A 24723-nucleotide genomic window follows, 5' to 3' on the forward strand; every position below is an offset into this window, starting at 1 on the left:
CTATAGCAACCGCCACCTAGGAAAACCTACAATACCTACAAATTTCTGATAACTAAACACCCGGGGGTGTCCAGGGTGGTGTGACTTTTGTGGTTCTAACGTGTTTTTGTTTTATCCAGAAGCACTTGCAAGCCTCAAACAGTACCTAAAAACAAACATTTTCTTTACATTTCTGTGAGGGCAAGTTCTGGAATCTGCAGGGAGTTCCAAATTTCTTACCAACCAGCATTCCCTCTAGTCTCCCGATAAAAATGGCACCTCACTTGCATGGGCGGGACTAGTGCCCATGACAGGAAAAGATCCAAAACAGTAAAGGGCAACTATTTACACAAGCCAGTGGTTTGTGCTGTATGTAGTCTGTGTGCATGCATGGGCAGTCAAGTATGCAAAGTCTAAATTAAAAATCTTTAGAAGCAGTTTCAGATCCCACCAACAGCGGGCGGGGATATCGTTAGACTGAACATGGGAAAGATCCCAAGGACTAAGAACAATAGTGTTATTATTAAGGTAACATTAAGAAACCATAGCAAAAACAGAAGGAGCTATCAACAAGAGCAACAGAAAGATTACTTTAAAAAACAATCTTCCCCAAAAGAGGGAGGGCGAAAGACACTGAAGATTCTGTGGAATACAAAGAACCCCTCAAACAAGCTAAGTAGTTTTTCCTTAATCTAGGGGATATTTCTTTCAACAGATGTCTCAACTGAGAAAGTCTCATAAAGCAGTAACAATGCAGGAGGCCAGTGAGATAACATAGTTCTTTCTACATAAATGTACATCAATAATTGTCCAAAAGAGCAACTTGCAGACGTGCCTACCATCCTTCCCGCAGAATGAGCCTAGGCACTCAGAGGTGTTTTTTTTTTTACCAGCTTATAGGCAAACCTTGATTCAAAGGACCACCCATACAAAGATGCCTACTTCCTCACAGTCTTCTCTTTCTTTAGACCCGAAATTCTGATAAACAACTACTCATCTGCACTGTGTTATGTGGCTCTCTCCATTTAGTTGACGAGTGACCTCAGGGGAACTAGCACATTCAGCCTCTACTCTGCAATTGAAGGATAATGGAGAGGAGAGAAGAGAGCTGGAAGCAATACCTTGTGAAAGAGACTGAATTCAGAACCCACCTTAAGAATGATCATCGGTCACATTCTCAGGGCCACTTTATCTGTAAAAAAGAATGTAAGATTTTTTGAAAGTCATCGCCTGTAATTCTTCTGTCCTACTAATTAATGTGCTCACCACCAGGAAGACAGTCTTGATAGTCCAAACCTAGAACAACCATGAATGGAAAGGGTCAAATGTGGTTTCCTTGAGGAAATAATGAATACCAACACCAAATTCAAATCCCATACCAGGTACACACCTGGATTTGAGGGAGGCAAATTTTGTAGATCTTGCAAAAATCTGATCATGATAGGAAGCTGGAGCCTTACTGTAGTGTGTGAAGTAAAGCAGATAAGGCTGCCAATTAAGCTTTGACCATGCCAAAATTGAGGCCACCCCAGTCAAGAACAACAAAAAGTGAACGATAGTGGACAAACTCATTGAACACACTATTTTTCAGGGTACCAAAGTACAAATGCTTGTTCTCACTAGAGCCATTTTGTCTTAGGAGTATGCCGCTCAGCCTCCAGAACTTTCAGTACCTGCTCCCTAGAGTTGGGATAGAAGATCCTTTCTTAAGAAATGTTCTGTGGCTGGCATATGGTCACATAGAAGAGATTGGAATAGCTGATGCTTTTTTGCCGTCTTCATGTCTATTGGAATAAATTCTGCTGAATGCCTCTTTATATTCTGAAAGACCTATCATAAAAGAGAGAACGGTGAAATGCACAATGGAGACCGAGGACCCACATAATGCTAAATGCTTGTGCTTGCAAATTCTCCTTAGGATACTCCAGCAAGAAAGTGAGATTAACTTTCGTATTCTGAGATAAAGCAAAAAGATTTACACGTGAAGTATCAGTATGTTAAGCTCCCCATTTGTGGTGAACTGTATCAAGCTTGTTTAATGAATTTGCTTCGGCGTTCTCTTGCCATCTGAGGTGTATTGAAGAGATCATCCCTTCTTTCTGTAGGGCCCAAACTCTAGAAAGCCATTGCCCCTCCAAATAGTAACCCCCCTCTTGTTCCTAAGCATGGGTCAACTTCATTGTAAGGATCTTCACTTGCTGTGCTTGTACCGAAGGCAAAAAAGCAGCCAGATTCAAGTGTACTGTATGAAGCTCAAAGACATTCACTTGGAGACAACACTCCTGCTTGTGCCATAGATCATTCTCTACCTGGTAGTCCAAGTGCAGCTTCTATCCAAAGTGAGATGCATGCTTCATAAACGTTACTGGGAACCAAGCCTGCTGAATGATTCATTTGCAAGCAGATATTGAGTTTGGAACCACCAGGAGCAATCATCACAGTTGTTGACATAAATAAATACCCTGTTGGGCAGCTGGCCCCAGAACTGGTTATCTTGCACCTCGAGGACCCACTGCAGGGAATTCATCCTCTGAGTCACCTTTTGGAACCAAAACGAAACATGATGCCATCAGAAACAAAAGAACAACACTGGTTTACTGCTAGAAATATATTATGCTCCCTGTGTGGAGGGACTCAAAACAAAATTGTGGATCAGCCCACTGGTCGGAAAACGATGACTGCACGAGGCCACTGCAGGCAACACAGTGTTGATTGGCTAGTCATCAAAACGGAAAACGTTTCTCTTTATAGGACACTTCTAAAGTCATCACCTTTGTGAAAATTATGGATGCTGAAGCCTGTCTGAAGGGCAGATTTCTAAATAGGAGATGTTGCCTGCTCACCACAAAACATAGATATTCCCGGGCCCCATAAAAGTGTGCATTTCTGAAGTCTGGTGAGAGCAACCAGTCCAAAAGCGCCAGAGCTTGTAGAATGTGAGCCAACATCAACATCGTAAAATTTTCCTTGCACCTAAACATGTTCAGATACTGACGGTCCAGGGCAAACGCCCCGTCCATTCAGGGCACCTTGAGTAAAATTCCATGCTCAGCTGAGCTAAAAGTTCTCCTTTCATCAGAAAGGTGAGGACCTCACTCTTCAAGATGCTTGCATGAGAAGGATGGGAATTTCCGCAAAAAAAGAATACGGATGCCAGTCACATTTTCTGATGGTCTTCTGACATTTTAGTAGAAACCCAGAGACACTGTCTACAACACTGCATAGATAGGAGATGAATGCCTTAAAGAAGTTTTGATGCCCTGGTAGTCAATGATGTTGTTGCCGACCTATGTCAGCCGTCCCCAAAGTAGACTGATAAAATACAGGGGCTATTGCTGCTCTGGACAGGAGACCTGGTGAAAACAAATCTGTTACAGCCTCTGAACTTTCTACATTGCTAATGAAACTGCCTCAGGGTTGACAGAAGGCCCAAGGAACATGGAATGTCTGTTCTTTATTTGTACTTTTCCAGCTATCAGACTGCTCCGAAAATAGCCCCTCTACCTCAATGGGTATTCCCATTATTCAAGCTTGTGGTAACTGGAGAAGCCTGGCGCATGCATCCACAAGTGAGTTCTGATAAGGATTTTGGTTCAAATATAACACTCCCTAAGTGTGTCTGTCAACGCATTTCAAACCCCTTATTGGTTTTAGGTTATCCTCAGGACCCTGACTTGTTAGGTTCTCAATTTTTAAGTTCAACAGTTGTATTGAGATTCATAGGGCATCTTCTGCCACAATTATTAAGATTTTGTTGATTGCTTCTGTCTTCTAAAACAATTTGTCATTTCTTCCAAGTGTTTTGATCAGGTCTTGCATCTCTCCGGCTGCTGCTCACAGCGTGCCTGATTGCTGCCGGAGCAGCCGGAGAGACGCAGACCTGATCAAAACACTTGAAAGAAATGACAAATTCAACTAGTTTCTGATCTTCTTGAGTACTCTGGGCAGGAGTGATTTTGGTGGGAAGGTGTACAGGAGGTTTGAGCTCCACTCAAGATAAAATGCGTCTCCGAGCGAGAGCCACCTTCGATAATCCAGCTCGCAGAAGTGCTGACAAGGTGTGTTCTCAGCTTGGCTACAGTGAATAGATTTAACCAAGGTTCTCCCCAACCTCTGAATGGACCTTGCACCACCTCTGAATGTAGACCTCATTCCTGATCTGCTAGGCATTGACAGCTAAATTTGTCCGCTCTGGTGTTCAGAGAGCCTGTCAGATGTCGAACCACTGATATTCTAGCCATGCCCAGAGACGCTGGTCTTCCTGACACAGAATCCCGAACCCCACCCTGCACTGCTTGTTGCAGTACCACATGCAGGTGGTGTTGTCTGTGAACACCTGAACTAGCCTTCCCTTGATGAAAGGAAGAAATGCTTTAAATGCCAGTCAGATCATTCTCAGCTCGAACAGGCTGAGGTGGAGCTGAGACTGCGACAGAGACCAGAGCCCTTTGATCTTGAACTCATGCAAAGGGCTGTCCCAGCCCAGGATTGGCACGCCTCTCACTACAGTCAGCTCTGGGTGGGGAAGGGAGAGGGGTCTGCTGCTGACCCAATCATGGTTCGTCAGCCACCACTGCAGGTCTTTTGCAGTTCCCTCCAATATCTGGCCGGGTCAGAGAGATTCCCCTGATGCTGCGCCCACAGGGACTTCAGATGTTTTAGCAGGATGCAAGGCCATGAGGCCCAGGAGCCTCAGCTAATCTCACCAAAATCCAGGATGGAGGCTCATAGCCCGAATATCCTGGACTCTTCATTTTGGAGGGTAGGGCCAAAACTGCACTGTATCCAGAACAGCTCTGATGCAAGGAAACATCTGAAAAGGAGTTGTGTGTGACTTTGGCAAGTTTATAGTGAACCCCAGTGAATACAGGAGGTCCTCTGTAGTCTGGAGGTGGGAGACGACTGCCTAGGGTGAACCCATCTTCAATGGCCAATTCTCTAGGTAGGGACTGAAACCCCTGATCTCCGCAGGTGAGCTGCAACCAATTACATCACCCGAGGGGCGTTGGAAAGGCCAAAAGCAAGCACAGCTAACTGATAATTCTCGTGGCCCACCATGAACTGCATGTAATGCCTGTGGGGCTGCAGGATGGGAATATGGAACAATGCATCCAGTGCTCCCATCTAGTCTCCAGGGTTGAACACAGGCAGAACCTCAGCTAATGTGAGTATCTTGAATTTCTCCTACTTCAGAAAGCAATTGAGAGGGTACAGGTCTCAAGCAGGATGGAGGCCTCCATCCTTCTTGGGCACCAGAAAGTAGTGGCAATAACAATCACAACCTTCTTCTGATGTCAGCACCCTCAATGGCTCCATTGGCCAAAAGAGGCTGAACTTCCTGGTTCAGTAGGGAGAGGTGGTCCTCCGTCAGCCAGTTTGATGATGGTGGCATGGGTGGTGGGTTTCAAGGAAAGGGATGGAAAAAGCTGCAAAAATTTTGTATTGCCCTCTTGTCTAATGGTATTTATTGCCAGTGGGGCAGGTGATGTTGGATCTTGCTGCCTACTGGTTGCCTGTGATGGTACGAGGGCAAACTAAAGTGGTTTTGATGCTGCAGCTGCCGGGGGGATGGGAGAGGATAGGAGACAGGGTTAAACTCTGGCTGGTGTCCCACAAAGCTTGTGGAAACCCCAGCCACAAAAAACAGGGGAACCTGTTGGCCTTGGTGGCTGGGTGAAAACTGAAGTGGCTGGTAGACCTTACAATATCCACGGAAGGGGTGAAATGCAGAACGGGGTTCGCGTAGTGCCATGGAGAGGACTAAGGACCTGGCAAAAGGCCTGGCTGTCCTTAAAGCCTCCAAATGCTAAGTCTGCCTTGTTGCCGAAGAGTTGGGGGCCAATGAAGGGCATGTCCATAATGGATGTATGGACATCTCCAGAAAAGCAAGTAGACCTCAGCAAGGCATGGTGTATGAGTGACACTGACAACGAAATTGCTCTGCTTAGTGAGTCGGTAGTATCCAGTCCGCAGCAAATGGTGGACTTTGCTGTGTCTCTGTCATTGGCAACAGCCTGTGTCACTATGGCTCATGCCTCCCCTCAGACTATAAGCAGCACTTGCTCAACCGAATTCCAAATTTGTGTGGGTATATTGGCACAAAAGGCCTGTGGTGTTCACCAACTGCAGTGCAAGGTTGGCGGAATAGAACATCCACTTGCCAAAAGTGTCCAGCCTCTTGGATCTCCTATCCAGTGGAGTTGTAGGGAACCACGCCACGGTTGACCAGGGATGTGGAGGCCTGGACAATCAGGCTCTCTGGAGTGGGGTGCTAGGTGAGGAATACTGGGTCCCATGTGGCAGTGGTCAATTGTCTTGTAAAAGGTGCCCCTGTGCAGGGTCTTGCCCAGGCACCGAGCAGGACATTAGTGAAGGCTTCATTTAAAGGGAAGAGAGGTTCTGAGGGGGCGACTCCCAGTTGAAGCACCTGTCAAGATATTTGTCTTGACTGCTAAGGTCATGGTCACACGATCAGTCGTTCTGGATCTAGGGGGCCTGAATGGCGATAAAGGCGGAACTGCCACTAGAAATCCAGTGGGGGCTCCCACCGAACCCATGGGGCCCGAAGGCAAACCATAGGGGTCGGCACAACCAATGAGATGCATTGCCTCATAAAATTCAGAGAGTTGGGCGAGGTCGCACCAGCATCAGGAAACTCAGTGAGGCACAGAGCGGACCTAGAGGTGGTCTACATGTGGGAGCGGGCCTAGAGTAGCCTTGTTTCGCACCTCGTCCAAAAGATTTGGACTGGTACAATGAAGTAAAAGAGCACTTTGACTTCTTTGATATCTTGTGGGACTTACCTTTAGGGGTGGGCAGAGCTTGAGGAGTTTCACTTCACGGAATTCTGCGGAGTTACCTAAAAACTCTGTGAGATATAGTGGGGCACACGAGTGGCGGAGTTCGGTACAATGCGCTGCTTGTGCTGATGTATAGCGCCAGGAGCTTGTTCAGCGCTGTAAACTCAGGGCAAACTGCACCACGTAGCGCGCCTGAGGGCACTGCTTTTTGCTGCTGCTCGAGTAGATTTTCTACTGGAGCGGCAGCTTTCTCAATATGAGCACCAGCATGCTCCATGCGAGCGGTAGTGACCTGCTGCGACTGCCTGCATTGAGAAATCTCGTCGGAGGCGATCTAGCGCTCAATTTTCTCACTCACGTTCGCCAACTTATCCTTGGTGAGCCGCAAGCGAGAAAAAACTGTACCAAACAGCGGTTAGCAGAGTTTTCCCGAAACTCCGAGCTCCAAGCAAAGCTCAACAAACTCCACCGAAGGAGCGCAGTTTACCGCCCACCCCTACTTACTTATGACTTTGAGCACAATGACAAGCACCTGGAATGACTCTGGTCACGAGGAAGGTCCCGGGCCCGTTCACAGAGCTTGGAATGTTGTATAGGCGACCTACGTCGGGCGACCAGAAGCTTCAAGGAGCACTCTCTCAGCACCTTGGGGTTCAAGGCATGGCAGTTCTCACAAGTCTTGGGAGTCATGGTCCGGCTTCAAGCACCAAAGACAAAACAGATAGCAGTCTGGCACAGAGATCTGTCTGTGATAGGACTCCACCCTTTTTTGTAGGTTTCCTACACACACTAGGAGACAAAGCCTTCAAAAAAGGGCTTGAAAAATGTCCAAAAATAATAGTCAAAAAATGACTAGAGGTAGCTCTCTCCAGATCTGCGCTGACTGGTGGGGGAAAAAAAATGATGTCAGCATGCTGGGGTGGCACCTATATAGGCACCGCAAACCTCACTAGCAGCACAGATGACGCCAATGTGGACCCAAACAACACCACCTACTGGCGCGCAGAGGTACTGCTCGAAATGTTTCCGGTTCCAGTCTGACGTCTGGTAAGGTAAGGAATCTGAGGTTAGAAGTCTCTTTCAGATGTTTCCACCATATACATTCCAACTGTTGTTGTCTACTTCTTAGCATTGCGCTTGTACAATCTTACATGGGTTTTGATCATTATTGCTTCCCTAATCTGATTATTATCGTCTTCTATTAAAGTACCTTTTTCAGAAAGCTCCTAATAGACTAAACTCTATTCGCCAATTTATCAATATTCAAATTTTATCATTCGCTAATATGTTTGGTTGTGGTAGACATCAATTCTCCAGAGCAGAATATGGTGTTATGCAGATTTCCTGGCCACTCGCTTATCACACTAAGTTCCACGGTGTACAGAGCTGATTGATGCTTTGTATGTCTTCAGAAGCTTGAAATGAAAACCGAATATGCACCTTTCACAATGCATCTCAAGTCTTATGAGAAAAAATTCACATTACAAATAGCTGCCAGAATGTTGTGGTCGGATACATGCCCTGCGGTAATCAAAAACTGATTTCGAACCAAGCACCTTTTTTTTGGAAAAGAAACAACAAATAGTTGTTAAACTCCCCAAAATATGTGTCATATGCTTGTCACACGGATCATATGACATTTTACACTTACAAATCTATTTTTACTCTATGTATGAGAGTTCCATAATCTTCAGAAGTGTGAAATGCTTGCCTGCCCAATGATGTACCCTGTACCACTTTACTTCTGTTTAGCGCACTCATGCATAAGACTTATCTTGCTAATCTATAGGTTTGCTGTGTCATCTAGAGGTCGTCAAGAGAGTGGCACTGCAAAATCATAATCAGAATAAAAATGATTGATGGTGAGCTCCAGAGTATTCATGGCGCCAGCCAGCTCAAAACACATCTTCTAGCTTGTAACTGAACTCCCACTGTAGATTTTGCTGCACAGACCTAAAAGTACATTAATATCGTGGATGGTCGCACAGTTAAACAACTCCTAATTTGCTTTTGTTTCACATTTGGCTCAAATATTGGCTTGTTTTACTTAATCTATGTTGAGAGTCTCTCTAAGTACACTGTGTGATTCAGCTTTGTGGCTTCTGTGTAACTGAGTCGTTTTATAAGACTGAAAATAACTATTCACCTCCCATATGTAGTATTCTTGTATGTAGGTAGTGGCGCTCAGGGGAAAATCATGCAAAAAAACTTCAAATCTAAGCGAATCCTGAAATCGCTTATTTCCATTTGATTTAGGAAAGGCTAAAATGTGACCGTAGAGCATAAGTTCGAAAGTGGAAGTTTGGAAATACATTTAGTAGACAACCTAATATCGTGAGGTAAATTGTGAAGGCAGTTAGACACATCAGTCTAAATGTTACAATTTGCTTCAGGATACATTTTACACGAGCACTACTTCTTACACCCTACCCCAACTATGACTTAAAGACACTTGGCCCAACCCAAACACTATCCCTGACCACAAGCCGAGCCTAATGGAAAATATAACCCCAACACTGACAATAAGGCTGATCACAACTCAGATCCTAAGCTGGTTCTCACCATGATCCAGAATCTAAATCTGACCATAAACCCAACCCTAACCCACCCGATATCCCCATTTTTATAAAACGGACAAATCATATTTCTCAAATATATCACTCCCTTCTTAACAGTGGCCCAGGTAGATAAGTCGCAGATATAGGACCCCTAGATGAGTACTGGAGCAAAACAAAAATGGTGGCTTGAACATTAGCAATTTATGACAAACTTAAATGTATTCAAAGTCAATATATGCACAGGGTATACTGCACACCTGAACGGCTCTAGAGGATGGGCGTCCTTCCCCATCATGCCCTGTCATATATCTTGGACTTGCACATTAATACAAAGATATTGGACTTCTAGTGGATACATTTGTACCGAAATAACACAATTTACCAGTGACTACATGCTCGAAATTAATGCTATTTGGAATAATGGATCCGGATCCACAGGTATATGAAAATTCAAATTTTTCCAGGTTGCCTAATCGCCAAGAGGGATATTGCCGAACATATGCTATCGCCAACTGCACCTACAGTTCAAGAAAGGCAACAAGGAATGCATAGACGTGCCATTTTACAGAAACCAATATATGACATGAGAAGTTGCTCACAAACACGCAAAATATGGGAACCATAGAGTGAATACTTGGGATTCCATTTTTGAATGTGTAAGGTGCTTAGTGTTTGAATGTCTGTAGTGACAATGTCTTTTTATGCAAGCATTCTTTTTTTTCTCTTTCTTTTTATTAAACATTCATCAAAATATATTAGACAGTACAGAGGAATTTTATGTATCATATTCAGCAAAACAATAATGAATGAGCATTGGATTAGGAACGCAATGGGCACTGTTCATGGGGTTGGGGAATCTTCAGGGTCGATTGCAATCGGAGGAGTACAGATATGTCCACTGTAAGTATTCCAGGGGTCCTATGTCCTGGACCACTTTTTGGGGCAACCACGAGCTGCGAAGACTGTCTTTTCCCTGTACATGCACCAGTCCAGGTCCTCTTTCCAGGTGCTAACTTCAGGTGTCTGTGTCGCCTCCCACTTCTGAGCTATATTTCTTTTTGCCAACATAAGTCCTAGCGTGACCCATTGCGGGTGATGATTATTGAGATCAGCTGGCTCCCAAATATTTAGGAGGCATCGCCTTGCGTCCAGGTGTATGACCACCGAGAGCACCTCGCCCAGAACGTCATGGATCTTGCGCCAGCATGTTTGTATATATTCACATTCCCAGAGCATGTGTAAAAATGACCCCTCCTGCCCGCCCCCCTCCTACAATCTCCCGTGTCGGATCTACCCATACGGACCAAAGTAGGTCCCATGATGTAGACTTTGTGGAGAATTTTAAGTTGGACTAGCCTAAGCCTCGCTGATATCGCCACTACTCTTGGTGAGGACACCGACTCCTGCCAGTCTTCATCATCCAACTCAAGGCCATCTCTTACCCATTTCTCACCCAGTGGCCCGAGTGGATCTGTCATGTTGTTTATTAGTTTTTTATAGGTTAGCGATTTGGCTTTTTCAGACAGGAGGCCATCCAATAGTCTATCTTCTAACGGAGACGGTGCCGGAGGGGAGGAACCGGCTGGGAAGTGGGACTTTAGTGAATGACGAATTTGTGTGTATCTAAAATGTTCTGTGTTAGCTAATTCATACTGTCGTTGCAAAGCGGTAAAGGATTTCACTTCGCCGTTCTCCCACATATCTTTAATCAGAGAAATTCCGATAATGTCCCACTTATCAAATCCTTTCGATTTCCAAAGACTGCCTAGTTGCACAGAATCCCATAGGGGGGTTGCCAAAGTAAGTTTTCGCTCCCCGCCTAGATTTTTGTTAACCGCGTGCTAGATTTGGACGGAATGATTGGTTGGACCCGTGAGGGGGTATAGCTTGGGTTTGGAAAATATAGCCCGATTATAATTCCCACCCGATAGAGTTCACCTATTCATGGCATAACCGGGGTTGTCAGGTCAACCGTAGGTGCCTTGGTTAATGGGTGCAAGGTGTGCTGCCCAGTAATACTTTTTAATATCCGGGAGGCTGATCCCACAGTCATACCAGTTAAGTGTGAGTTTGGTCAAAGCGATACGAGGCTTCCCGTCCCACAATAGGTCTCTCTGTAGGCTCTCGACCTCTCTAAAGTACCCAGCCGGGCTGGGTCCATGGCGTTCTGTAAAGCGTAGTGACTAGAATATATGGTCTATAACCTAACGTAAACTGACCTTCTCTGCCAACTTCCCTAAGCGGGTCCTGAACTAAGCGTAAGATATATAATGAGGGGATATATAGATGGTGGAATGATAATGTTTAAAACTTGACAAAGAGTAATGTTTTCCTTGAATGATTGTTTGGGGAGATATAAGTTTGGGAAGCTGTTGGAAACGCTTAATTGTTGCAGTACAAAAGTTTACTAAACAACCATATAAATTATACTCTAGATCACCCTGCAATTGCTGATGCCACAAAAAACACTGTGCCTAATTAAATGTGCAGATGTTTTCTTCAGAAAACGTATTTGAATTGTTGCCATGTGAAATAACTGTATTAATTCCATATATAGAATGGTCAGTACAATTACACTTGTACATCGAGAATTGCTTTTCCAAGGCCTTATAAGAATAAGTGATATCAAACTTCTGTATGTGTCGACATACAGATGCCTGAACATTTGAGCATTCTAGAGGTCCTGCGGTGAAACTATGAAACACTTACTTGGTAATACTTCTGCAGTACAGCATCTTGAGGATCCGGAGCTGTTTGCAACTCTTGCGAACATACTTCAAGGCTCGGTCACTGAGGTGCACACAGCCGGAGATGTCCAAGACATGGAGATAGCGGCAAACACTTGTCAGATACTGAATACTGATATCAGTCATCTGCAGATAGAGTAGATGAGACTGTGAGTAGAACTTGTTAATTAGCATGCAGTACATGCTCACAAACATGCCATCCATGCAACAGGGTTGTTTTTGTCACCTGAATTGAAGTAAATCAAGAGAACACTTAAGGAAAGTCTCAATTCAACATGCCCCGTTTCTAAAAAAAAAAAGAACAGGTGTCTTGGCATTCATCCCCAGAATTTTACTTAGATTCAGGCAAATTATCCCAAAGACCTAAAGGGTGTATGGAGCATAGAGTGGAACTTTGAGAATCAGCAGGATTTGGCAGTAATGGACACCCACCCATACCAACAAGTAATTGTGTTGCCTTTCCATACAATGCGATGACATAGCCACCCACCCTGCTGAATAGTAAGTGCTGGTCCCCAAAAATGAGTGTGAATAACCACCGTCTGCACAAATTAAGCACTGCAGCCGCACCTAACCTCTGAAATTATAACCATCTTTAACAGGTGACTGTCCAATGACATTCCTGTATATAAACTATGTGCCTTGCCCTGCTTTTGTTCCTGATCCTATGAGAAGTCAGAGTGGCCTCACTGGTATGTGGAATGCCCTTGTCAAAAGTCAGACGGTGCAGAAAAATGTAACCAGTGGTGCTGAGACTGAATTTCTAACTATAGCTGGGAGTTCTTAGAATGTTACTAGAATGCATTTCATGGAAAATAACATGGTCAGAGAGGCGATTGATCCATTTTTGGGCAGTGATTGTATGTTCGGTACACATACCCTTTAGAACAGGGCCAAGTGCTGCCCTCTCTGTTTGTTTCTCCTTAGGAACTAAGGGCCCGATATAGGTAAATATGAAATACCGATTCTTAAATAACGAATTTTATCGATTCGGTATTTAGGAATCGGTATTTCATATGTAGCTAATAATTCGGTAAAAAATACCGAATCGGTAATATTCGTTATTAGCGAATCGGTAATACCGATTCGGTAATAAGGAATCACCTTCCCATTCATTCCTATGGGCCTGGAGGCCCATAGGAATGAATGGGGAGCCATTCACTATTACTGATTCGGTAAATACCGAATCAGTAATAGGGGGAGCATATTCAAGGGTGGCAGGGTGTCACATTGACACCCTGTTGCACCCCTGAATCGTGCATGTGTGCACATGTGGCGCACATACATGTATGTCTGCCACATTGCACCTTGAGAAAAGCAAATTATTGCTTTCTTAAAGGTATTCGGTATTTACCACCAACTTGTAGTTGGTGGTAAATAAGGAATCCTGAATGCAAAAATGCACTCACTTGAGTGTCTCCTACATAGCTTTTAAGGATTCTGTATTTTACTGATTCCTTAAAATAAGGAATCAGTAAATTACCGAATCCTTAAAACCTGCCTCCTACATTAGAAAGGGCTAAATACCGGTCGGTAACGGGAAAATTACCGATTTTCGGCCGTTAACGGCCAGTATTTAGCTACCTACATATGGCCCTAAGAAAGCTAAACCAAAACAGTGCCTCAGACTTTAATGACCAATCTGGGCCTCTCCAGTATTACTCGGTGTCCTAGCATATTGCATTAATAATCTTTACTAGGTAGAGGCACTTCAGACCACATATGCCATTTCTGAGACCCACTTATAATAACTATTACTATTAGCTAATGTATTGCTATTTAAGTTACCAACCTCGGAAGCATGGAATGCCTTGATGGGATTCGAACCTATGACCAGCAGATCACAGCAGTGAGTTTAAGTAAGCACTCATTAGTAAGTAACTGAAATAACTCCTGCACCTGATGACTCTTATGTTTAGGTCTTGCATACAATTTGCTGTCTGTTTTCAAAGACCTACTGTCTACATTATAATAAAAAAGAGTGGATTTTCGGTCTGCCCTGTGCTCGTAACTGGATAATTTTCTTGTCTATGTTAGTTTCCTGCTCCTTATTCAATGAATTCCCCACAATTCTTGTGTTTGTTTCACCCATGGAACATATCTTTCATATCATATTTTTGATTGGCTGACTTGATCCTTCCTATCAGACCCCCGTTAAGGGGGCCACGGGGCACGCAGGGGCTACTGGGCCCAACCGAGGTGGTTGAGGCCTTTTACTCAGGATGTCCCGGGGCCCACCTACTATGGATCCTGCTCAACTGGACCAAGCACCCCAATATGCACCTGACTCTCAGTAGGGTAGCGTAGCTTGAGCAAGGCTACTTCAGGGGAAGCTCAGATACGATCAGTGAAAACAACTCATAACTCAACGTGTGGGCAGCGCAACACTACATCAATGTCCAGTGAAATACTTGTTTTAGATGGTGCCGCTGCGGTCCCTAAAGTCTGTTTGATACGAGGGTATGAGACTGTTATCTTCTGTCCAATTGAAGATATCTTTTAAGAGTGAAGAGGCATATCATTTTGCCTTTGTGTCAGAATGGCAATCATTCTGTAGTTTTAAGACTCAGCTATTGATCTTTTTTGTGTAATTGGCAGAGTATGGATTCTTTCCGGTAGATTGGCATCAGACCAGTCAAATACCTAGCATTGAATATGAGATGTAGTCAGTAGGACCAATAATCGATATGTGACTTGTATAAGGAGGCTGGAAGGCTGTTTGGCCCCAGGTTCACCATTGGGCCTAAATTTGCTTATTTATACACATTGTTACAGATGTTGCTGTGCACCAATGTGTGTCTGGCATGTTAGGAGGAACTGGTATTTTCAATGGTAATATCTTGTTTGCAACACCGTTACTGCTCTGGCAGCACAGGGCTAACATGTATTTGCCCAATGTAATTACTGCTATGAGATTTCCTAAGATTTTTTGGGTTGAGTTGTCCACGGAGTTTACACGGGCCCAGAATTTCCTTGCATCCTTGAGTTTGCATGTGTGTAGGGAGACCCATTCTTCCTCCTTTGTTTTGCGTTTGGCTGCCCATGTTTGTTTCTTATAGTTCTAACTTCAGAATTTTTCCAACTATGTTGCATCTGATTTATCTGCCTTCATTGTATTCAGTCTTATCTGGCATAGAAGTCTGGCTAATTCCTTAATAAACCATGAGTTGTGAGGCTTGCTTTGATTGGACTTTAGTAGACTCCTAGGGCCAATAGCTAAGTTGTATTAAATAGTGGTCGCGGACCATGTGTTGGCATGGCTGGTATCGATGGCTGAGTGGAGAGACACTTTCTATTTGGATACCTTTCAGTATTCCTTCCAGGCTTTTATCCAACTGGAGTGATATGTGCTACATCACAGTATTTTGAATTTTTATGTACTAGTGAGATGACGCATCCTCAAATACCTGGCTGCCTTCCCTAGGCCGACGGTCAAAGCTGCTAACTGGATAAAATAGTCGCATTTGAAATATTCCTGTATGTTGTACTATTTAAACAGAGGAAGGCTAGCAAAGGTATAGTCCAGGACTGAGGCACATTGTTTGGTGACTCGTGTGTATTTAATTGGTTTAATAGAGGAAAGCCTCCAATTTCAACTGTGTAAACCTAGGCTATGTTGAAGACTGAGGAGGCTGCTTGAGTGTCTCTGGGGCTCCAATGGATTTAAACTCAGATTAAAGTAGATGGTTACGATTACTTGGACCCGCATGTTTATTGCATTTATATCTTAAAGTATCTCTAGGACCATTATTAATGGAGCCTTCTTTTTGCTTGTACTGGAATGTATGTACGTATCTGTTTTTATTATTTGCCTTGGCATTGCTGCTGAAGTTCTTGCTGCAATCCGTACTGTTTGTACGAATGGTAGATCAATTGGTATTGCTTGCATCAGTAAATCTAACTTAGTTGCATTGCTTTTTGATAAGCCCCGACAAAGCTGATCCTTTTTCACAGTGCTCACTGCAGGAGTGTGAGCTAAAAAATAAAAAAATCCAAATAACTGATTAACATATTCACCACTCAAATTACTTTTATATTTCACTATACTAATTCACCACGAATTCTTTATGGCTTTCGGAGTAGCACACTACTCGCCGAACAAGCGCTTCAACACTTAATCAGGGGTAGCAAGCTCTATAAAAAATGCAAATCTTTTTCCCTCTTCTATTGTTCCACTATCCTTCTCAATCCAAATAACTGACTAACATATCAACCACTCAAATTACTTTCATATTTCACTATACTAATTCACCACTAATCCTTCATGGGTTCCAGAGTTGCATGCTACTCACTGAAAAAGCGCTTCAACGCCTCGTCAGGGGTAGTAAGCGCTATAAAAATGCAATTACAATACAATACATGAAGCTAAATGGCACATTCTTTAAATGATACCTTTACTTACCCCATCATGAGACTGAGAAGAAATGGGAGGTAGGAATACGGAGATCCCGTGGCATAAGGGGATGTCTTTGGCATCTTAGCTATAGGAAGTAAGTCATTAGTCCCTGTCTACAACCGTACAGCTAGCTGACTTCAGATTATGTATTTAATAATGGCTTTAAACCTGCACGAGCAAGACCGGCAAGGCGTTTATTCTTCACAAAATATCTAACATGCGTGCAGTTTCATCCTGATGAAGCCCTCTAGTTTGGTGCAAGGTAATAACAGTAGTAAGAAAATTATAACTTGTGTTTATTTTTTTTAAGTTCAAGAAAAGGTTTATTGGAAAGATTATTATGATCATAAAAACAATACTTCATATATGCAGTTATTTGTTAATACATAAACACATGACGGTGTAATAAAGAATAACGATATATAATATCCATTAAAATAGTAAAAGGATAATATAGAAGATGATATGAATACAAGCAAAGGTTCACAGAAATCGTAAATAACAGTACATGTCAAAAATTCACAATTAAAATTTAAAAAAAATATATATATAGATATATATAATAGTAAATGATAAATTAAACATAATTATAAATAAACAATAGGAGGTCACGGAGGCTTCGTCACTTCTTGTTGTGAGGGAGCAGGTAAAGGAGTTTTCTTCACGATATCATCTAGAAATTGTGTGAGTGGGCCCCAAAGGTGAGAACGTTTAGTAGCAAGAGAGATAGGATGAACGAGTGCTGTATCAAGGCGATGATTGTGACATACAGCATACCACCAAGCTAAATAGGACAATTTAGAGGAATCTTTCCAGTTTTTTGATATTTGCTGAAAAGCTACAGCTATTAACAAATCAATAAGTGGTAACTGAGATTGACTTGTTTTCCGGTCCGGTGTTAAACTACCTAGGAAAATGTTTGTAGGGGAGAGTGGAATTGTGGTGTGAAATATAGTGTTGATTTGGTGCCAGACCTGTTTCCAAAATATAAAAACATGTGAACATGTGAAAAGCATATGATGGAGATCAGCGTGAACCTGGGAACATGTCCAGCAAGTATTGAGATTTGTGTTGTGTATTTTATGTAGGTATGTGGGAGTAAGAAACAATCTGTTGTAAATAAAGAAGAGTGTTTGTGTTGTGCTGGCCGCTCTGGATGATTTCCTAAGTTTTGTCCAAATTCTGTTCCAAAAAGAGATAGGCCAATTTGTTCCCAGATCGGATTCCCACGAGAGTTCCACTTTGGTTTTGTCTCGGATCTCAGGAGGTACCATTAAACGGAAATAAATGGTGGACGCTTTGGGCTTTATGTGCAAAAGGTTATGCCATGGGAAAAGGGGGTGGGAGGGTGAGGAAGGTGAAGATTTGAGTTTAGCATAAGTATCAAGTATTGCTTTCTGCAAGGTCAAAAATTTAGGTTTAAAGGAAGAAGGCAAATGATAAAGAGTTTGTAATTGCGTACATTGAATGGGTGTGCCCTGATCTAAAAATTGATGAACCCAGAGTAGACCTTTATTTCTCCAAGCCTTCCAAAATATAGGTTTCCTATTGAGAAGGATTTGTTTATTGTGCCAAATTGTGGAATTGAGAAAAGTGTCTAAATTATGTACTGCTAAGTGGGGTGCAGTGGATGGTAGTTTACAGGATTGCTTAATTATGGGAGTAGAGAGCTTTTGTGGTTTGCGAGTAAAGGAGAGATATTCCTGAAATGAAAAGGGAGCTAAAAACGAGGTCTCAAGATCCACCCAGAGAGGTTTATCTTCAGATTGATTAGTGATCCAATTTGATAGTTGTCGTAACTGAAAGGCTTTGTGATAATTGGAGAAATGGGGGAAATTGACACCGCCTTCAGATTTTGGGCTTGTTAATTTCTGTAACACCATTCTTGGTTTTTTAGCATTCCATAAAAAAGAAGTCAAAATAGAATTAATCTTTTGAAAGAATTTAGATGGAATGGAAAGTGGAATGTTAGAAAGGATATACAAAACTATCGGAGTCAACATCATTTTGATTGTGTCCAGACGACCCCACCAAGAAAGATGAAGGGGATGCCATCTTGCGACCAAAGTTTTAAGTTTGGCAGAACATTTGTCTATGTTTAAAGAGATAGATGTCTTTATAGAGGGAGAGAACCAGATACCAAGATATTTTATATGTTTAGGGCTCCAGGTAAAATTGGAGATCTTAAAATCATCCTTAAAGGTGTATTTGGTTAAGGGTAATATCTCACATTTTCCTCTATTCCGTTTATAGCCAGATACCAATCCATAGGCCTCCACCTCTCCCATGAAAGCTGTAAGTGAAGATTGTGGTTTGGAGAGAAAAACTAAAATATCGTCAGCATATGCTGCCAGCTTAATTTGTTGAGGATCCGAGACAAAACCTGTGATTGAGTTATTCTGGCGTATTCTTGAGAGAAAGGGTTCTAAGGCCAAATTGAAAAGAAAAGGGGACAGGGGGCATCCTTGGCGTACTCCTCGTTTAAGATTAAAGTAGGGGAGATGAGGCCATTGGTAGATATGGCGGCCTTGGGCTCAGAGTAAAGTAGGGCTATTAAAGAAATGATTTTCGGTCCAAACCCAAACCACTTGAGAGCGTGGAAGATGAAAGGCCAGTAAACCCTATTAAAGGCCCTTTCTGCATCTAACGCAATTGCTGCCAAGGAGTCCGGATAATGTGATGATTTAGATAAAATGTCAAAGAATAAGCGTGTATTGTCAGTGATGTTGCGACCCTTGACAAAACCTGATTGTTCTTTTCCAAGCAGCAAGGGAAGATATGGTTCTAATCTTAGGGCTAGAGCTTTCGAAAACATTTTATAATCTACGTTAACTAAGGATATAGGTCTATAATTCTTACAGTAACATAAATCCTTATCAGCCTTTGGTATTAGACAGATCAAGGCTTCGGAAAAAGAGCCAGTGGAATTACGGGAAGAGATAAAGGAAGAAAGAAGAGTGTGTAAGTGTGGGAGTAATAGATGAACGAAATGTAAATAAAATTCCACTGTGAAGCCGTCTGGGCCTGGGGCCTTGTCTTTTTTAAGAGTTTTTAAAGCATTTAACAATTCTGTTTGTGTAAGTTCAGCTTCCAAAGAGGCTAAATCTAATTGGGGACTAATATGTTTTTGAATCGCGGAGAAATATAGGGATATGTCTGTATCTGAGGGTGTGTTTTCTGGTGTGTAAAGGGATTGATAGAAATGTACAAATTCTTGGAGTATTTCAGTGTCTTTGAATTTCGGTGCTTGGCTATCATCGATAATGGAATCAATATGAAGTTTCTGTTGTTTAATCTTTAGATAATTGGCTAGAAGTTTGCCTGATTTATTTTGGCCACCATAATACTTTGCTGAGGATTTCAGTAAGTATAGGGAGGCCTGTTCGGTAGTGGACTTGTTAAAAGCGATTTTTGCAGTGATGAGATCTTTAAGGGAGTCCTTCGACTTGGAGGTGCGGAAGGAGTGCTCAAGTTTTTTAATCTTAGCAAGAAGTGTGTTATGTAATATGCGGGAAACTTTACGTTTATTTGACACAAATCTAATGATGAAATCCCGAGCGGTGGCCTTAAAGGCGTCCCACACTGTATGAAAGGAGACATCATTCGTTAAATTAATGTGAAAATACTCTTGAGCGAAAGAGGTAAAAGATGAATTGAAATTAGGGTCAAGGAGTAAGGAATTATTGAAACGCCATTTTTTTGGCAATGTGGATTGATTTAAAATGTCTAATTGAATTGAAACAGGTGCATGATCCGAAATGAGTATAGGGCCTATGTCAGCAGAACGTAAGGATTGGCAAATGTTGCGGGAAATAAAAATATGGTCTATCCGAGATTGTGTTTGATGTGGAGAGGAAAAAAAAGGAGTATTCTCTTGTGGATGGGTTGCAGAGGCGCCATGAGTCTAATAAGTTTCTTTGTTGAATAGTTTGTGTGAAAACTTCGTGTGGCGTGTTTGGGATAAAGGGGGATTTAGAATTTCTATCAATAAACGGGTCCATCACTTGGTTGCAGTCTCCTGCACGAATAAAGTTTTCTGATGGGTACTTGAGCAATAATTGAGATATACGAGACCAAAACGTGGCATCACCGCTAGTAGGGGCATAAATGTTAAGCAAAGACAGAGGGGTCTTCCCCAGCAGGAGGTTAGTGAGAATCCACCTACCCTCTGTGTCGGATTCTTGAGATACAAGCTTAGCATTCAGTGTTTTGTGACAGAGTTATAACCCCATTCCTTTTGCCATCTCCTGGTGAGAAAAAGATTTCACCAACCCAATTTCTTTTGAGTTTTAGTGATTCTCCTTCGGTAAGATGTGTTTCTTGCAGTAACGCAATATTAACATCTAATTTGGAGAGGTGAGATAAGACTCTCTGTCGCTTAATGGGGGAGTTCAAGCCTCGGACGTTCCATGTGACAATTTTCAAAAACATTTGTGAGATGAAAGTAATAAAAACATAAGTGAACCAATAAAATCTCGTAAATTGTGAACGATAGTACATGTGAAAAATTCAGCAATAGAAACTATAAAAAAACATTGAAGTAAACCTTATATAACTTGTGTTTATATCGCGTTCTATAATGCAATCTTTAAGTGCTGCAAATAACAACTGCTACTAGTAATCCAGTTTAATAGTACTCACTTTGTCAACATCAGAAGGATGGAATTCTGATTTGATCTTGCTACGATTCAAACTTGTTCCATTCAGGGTAACAGCAGATGTCAGCGAAATATGTTTAACACATGCATTTGTCATGCTGGCAATGAATTCCTCCGATTCCCCTTCTGCCAAGGTAATGAATTATTGCCCTGTATAATTTATGAAGCACTTGACGAGGCTGCAATGTGCTCTGATTCAGATTGGTTGCCTGGTGGCCCTTTAGGAGTGCATGGCTGACAAGGTGTAGCTTTGCAGTGTGAATGTGGTGCCTAAGGTTTGAGGACATGCTCCATTCTTGGTAGCTGTGCATAAGCATGAGGTGTTGCTGAAAAGTGTGAGAAAAGAGGTGTTTCTGCATGTGGGTCACTACCATCTTTTTCGCAATGGGTTGTATTACGCAATTATGTCAGTAGGAAGGATTGCCCCTTACTATGTAGAATGAGTACATGTTCCCTTCTCCTTCATTACTGTGATGCCTTGTAAACGTATCTGCCACTGCTAAGCTTGAAAAGCTTGCAGGCTTCATTTATTAAATCTTTGGTTTAAACCTCGGGCAGTCTGTTCTGTTTCCCTTTTCTCACAACAAGGTGATTGTTATTCACTGTCATTCTCTATCATGATTGAGTATTGAGCACATCTGCTACTCCTGTTTGGAAAACACTTTTAACATTTCTAGCTTGCCACCTGGTTCCATCTCCTGTATCCCCGGTACGATATATGTTGCTCCTACACTAGCCCCTTCTGGTCTAAAATGCTTTTATTTGTAAACTAACCAGTTCTCACAGAAGCGTTGTACATACTAACAAGATCCTTCATAGAATCAAAGGCACTAGAAGTTTACACAGGTTGAGATAATTGGTAATATTGGATTTGAATTCATTTACATAGCACAAAGCTTTGAAGTGCTGTAAGGCAATTCAGTGTTACAACAAACAAATGATGGACGGAATGCTGACAATGCAGACATTCTCCCCCAGTCAAGAGATCTGGGTAAAATCCATCGTTCTTTTGCCCACTACGCCACCCCAGTTTAGACATGGCCATATGCAAATCAGTCTTGACCCTGTGCCTCATGGGAACAGTCCAGCCCGAACTGCCAAGCCATGTCTTCCCTGGACCGGAATCAAGCATCCTAGGACCGGTTTCTGGCTATCAGCCGTCATCAGCCAGGATAGCTTGACTCCAGTGGCGTAGTGAGCACGGGTCCCACGTCTGGGAATACCCATCCCACTTAGGGCGAAAAGCGTTACAACAAACAAATGATGGACGGAATGCTGACAATGCAGACATTCTCCCCCAGTCAAGAGATCTGGGTTAAATCCATCGTTCTTTTGCCCACTACGCCACCCCAGTTTAGACATGGCCATATGCAAATCAGTCTTGACCCTGTGCCTCATGGGAACAGTCCAGCCCGAACTGCCAAGCCATGTCTTCCCTGGACCGGAATCAAGCATCCTAGGACCGGTTTCTGGCTATCAGCCGTCATCAGCCAGGATAGCTTGACTCCAGTGGCGTAGTGAGCACGGGTCCCACGTCTGGGAATACCCATCCCACTTAGGGCGAAAAGCGTTACAACAAACAAATGATGGACGGAATGCTGACAATGCAGACATTCTCCCCCAGTCAAGAGATCTGGGTTAAATCCATCGTTCTTTTGCAATTCAGTGACAGCTCGGACAACTTTCCATACCACACAATGCCATGCCACTCCACTCTAGACAGTGCCACTGTAATCCACACAAAACAAACCAAACAATGCAACTCTACTCCACGCAATGCCACTCCACTCCATTCCTACAAAGCCAATAGATCTCACATAGGCACCACCTATTGGCTTTGCAAATGTTTTTTTTAATTATTTTTTTCACTAGTATCACTAGTATCAGTTCAGTTTCCCCTTCCAATCCTTGTGAGCAAGGCAAGGGGATGCAACTAGCAAGTTTAGAATCTGAACTCAATCCTATGTCGCAGACTCAACATGGAGTTAGGAACAATTGTGCATGTTTCATCTTGAGCTGAGGTGCTAAAACAAGCAATTCACCCACCTGATTTGTACAATATTTTACTGGCAAAAATCAGACGGGAAAAACACCAGTAGTGGATGCAATTTGTAATCCTGTTTCGGGTGCAGTGTTGCAGCTTTCAGACATCCACAGAGGTCTCACAATCCACCTCTATTCTGACTTGCAATGAAGTGCTATCGCTTGTACATCCCCCGAGCTCTTATAGTGCTTCTTTACTAGGTCCTGACCACTGTGCCACCACTGAGAGATCCTCTGAGCTCTCACAATGCACCTTTACTCTAACCTACACTACTGACTTAGCATCAGGACATCCCTAGAGCCCACAATTCACCTCAAAGTTGACTGTACAGCCACTGATACATTCATATATCTCTCACAATGCATCTCTGCTCTATCTTGTTCCATGTGCTAGTACTGAGACACCCCACAGAACTGCCACAAAACACGTCTGCAGAACTATATTGTGCATTACTCTACCAGTATTGACAACCCTGCACAGCTACCAAATTGCACCTCTTTGCAGACCTATCTGACACAATTGTATGTTACTATTCAGGTATCCACAGAGCTCTCAAAAGCATCTCTATCTTCAGCTGTATTATGCTCTTCCTTCCCCATACTGAGGTGTCCCTGGAAAGCACAGAACACTTCTGTCCTGTTTACAGTATGACCCTATTCCCCAATTTTGGTAACCACAGAAAACTTTGGATTTCCCAATAGACCTCCCTCCTCAATTGCCCCATGAAAACCAGCAGACATGAACAGAGCTTTCACAATACATCTCAATTCTGGCCAGCATTGGGAACCAGTGGAGACATACACAGAGTTCTCACAGTGCATCTGGTTTCTTACCTCTATAATATGCAACTATATAAGTGCTGAGACACGAGGACTCCAGAGATCTTGCTCTGAGGATACAGCTCTGTACCGGTTGGCAGTGTACACTCGTATTACAACACTGAGACATAAAAAGCTCAAAGGACAAGTTACTTATCTTCGGTAACGCCTTATCTGGTAGGGACATGATCTAGCCGCAGATTCCTTACCATTGAATTTCCCAGGCATCAGACTGAATTCGGAATATTTTTCTTTGAGCAATACCCCCGTGTGCCGGTAGGGGACATAGGTTGGCTCCGTGTGACATTGTCGGCGTCATCCACACCATAGTGACGTCGGCGTCACCTATAAAGGCTCCAACTCAGCGCGCTGATGTCAGTTCTTTTCTTTCTGCACCAGCCAGCGTAGATCCGTGAAGAGAGCTACCCTCTGTCACTTTTGACAGGCTTTTTTCCAATGTTTTGTGAACCTCTTTTTGGTGTATAGGCTTTTTTCATCATGTCTAAGAAGACTTCTGGTTTCCGTGCGGTGCCTGTAACAGTGCCATTTCGGTGACAGACCAACAACCTGGTTTGCCTCTTGCCACGACTCTGATGGATCTGAAAGCTTTAAGGGAGTTGCTTGTTGCCCAGCGCACGGCACCCTGTCGCTCTCCTCAGAGGTCTCATTCATGGTTCCAGTCGAGAGGAAGGTCAGGACACCGCTCTGCAAGTCCTAAGTCTT

The 24723-nt window shown here is 43.0% G+C and overlaps 1 protein-coding gene across 1 annotated transcript in view; it reads right to left on the reverse strand.

Annotated features, from left to right (window-relative positions):
• Positions 1-24723, reverse strand: part of FBXL13 (F-box and leucine rich repeat protein 13) — a 1209524-nt gene that overhangs the window by 54998 nt on the left and 1129803 nt on the right. The window contains exon 20 of the mRNA XM_085654020.1: positions 12047-12210. Coding sequence (XP_085510146.1) covers positions 12047-12210 — 164 coding nt within the window. The remainder of the gene's footprint in view (positions 1-12046; positions 12211-24723) is intronic.

The sequence above is a fragment of the Triturus cristatus genome, chromosome 4_1 (assembly GCF_964204655.1).
Source record: "Triturus cristatus chromosome 4_1, aTriCri1.1, whole genome shotgun sequence".
NCBI classification, from domain to species: Eukaryota; Metazoa; Chordata; class Amphibia; order Caudata; family Salamandridae; genus Triturus; species Triturus cristatus.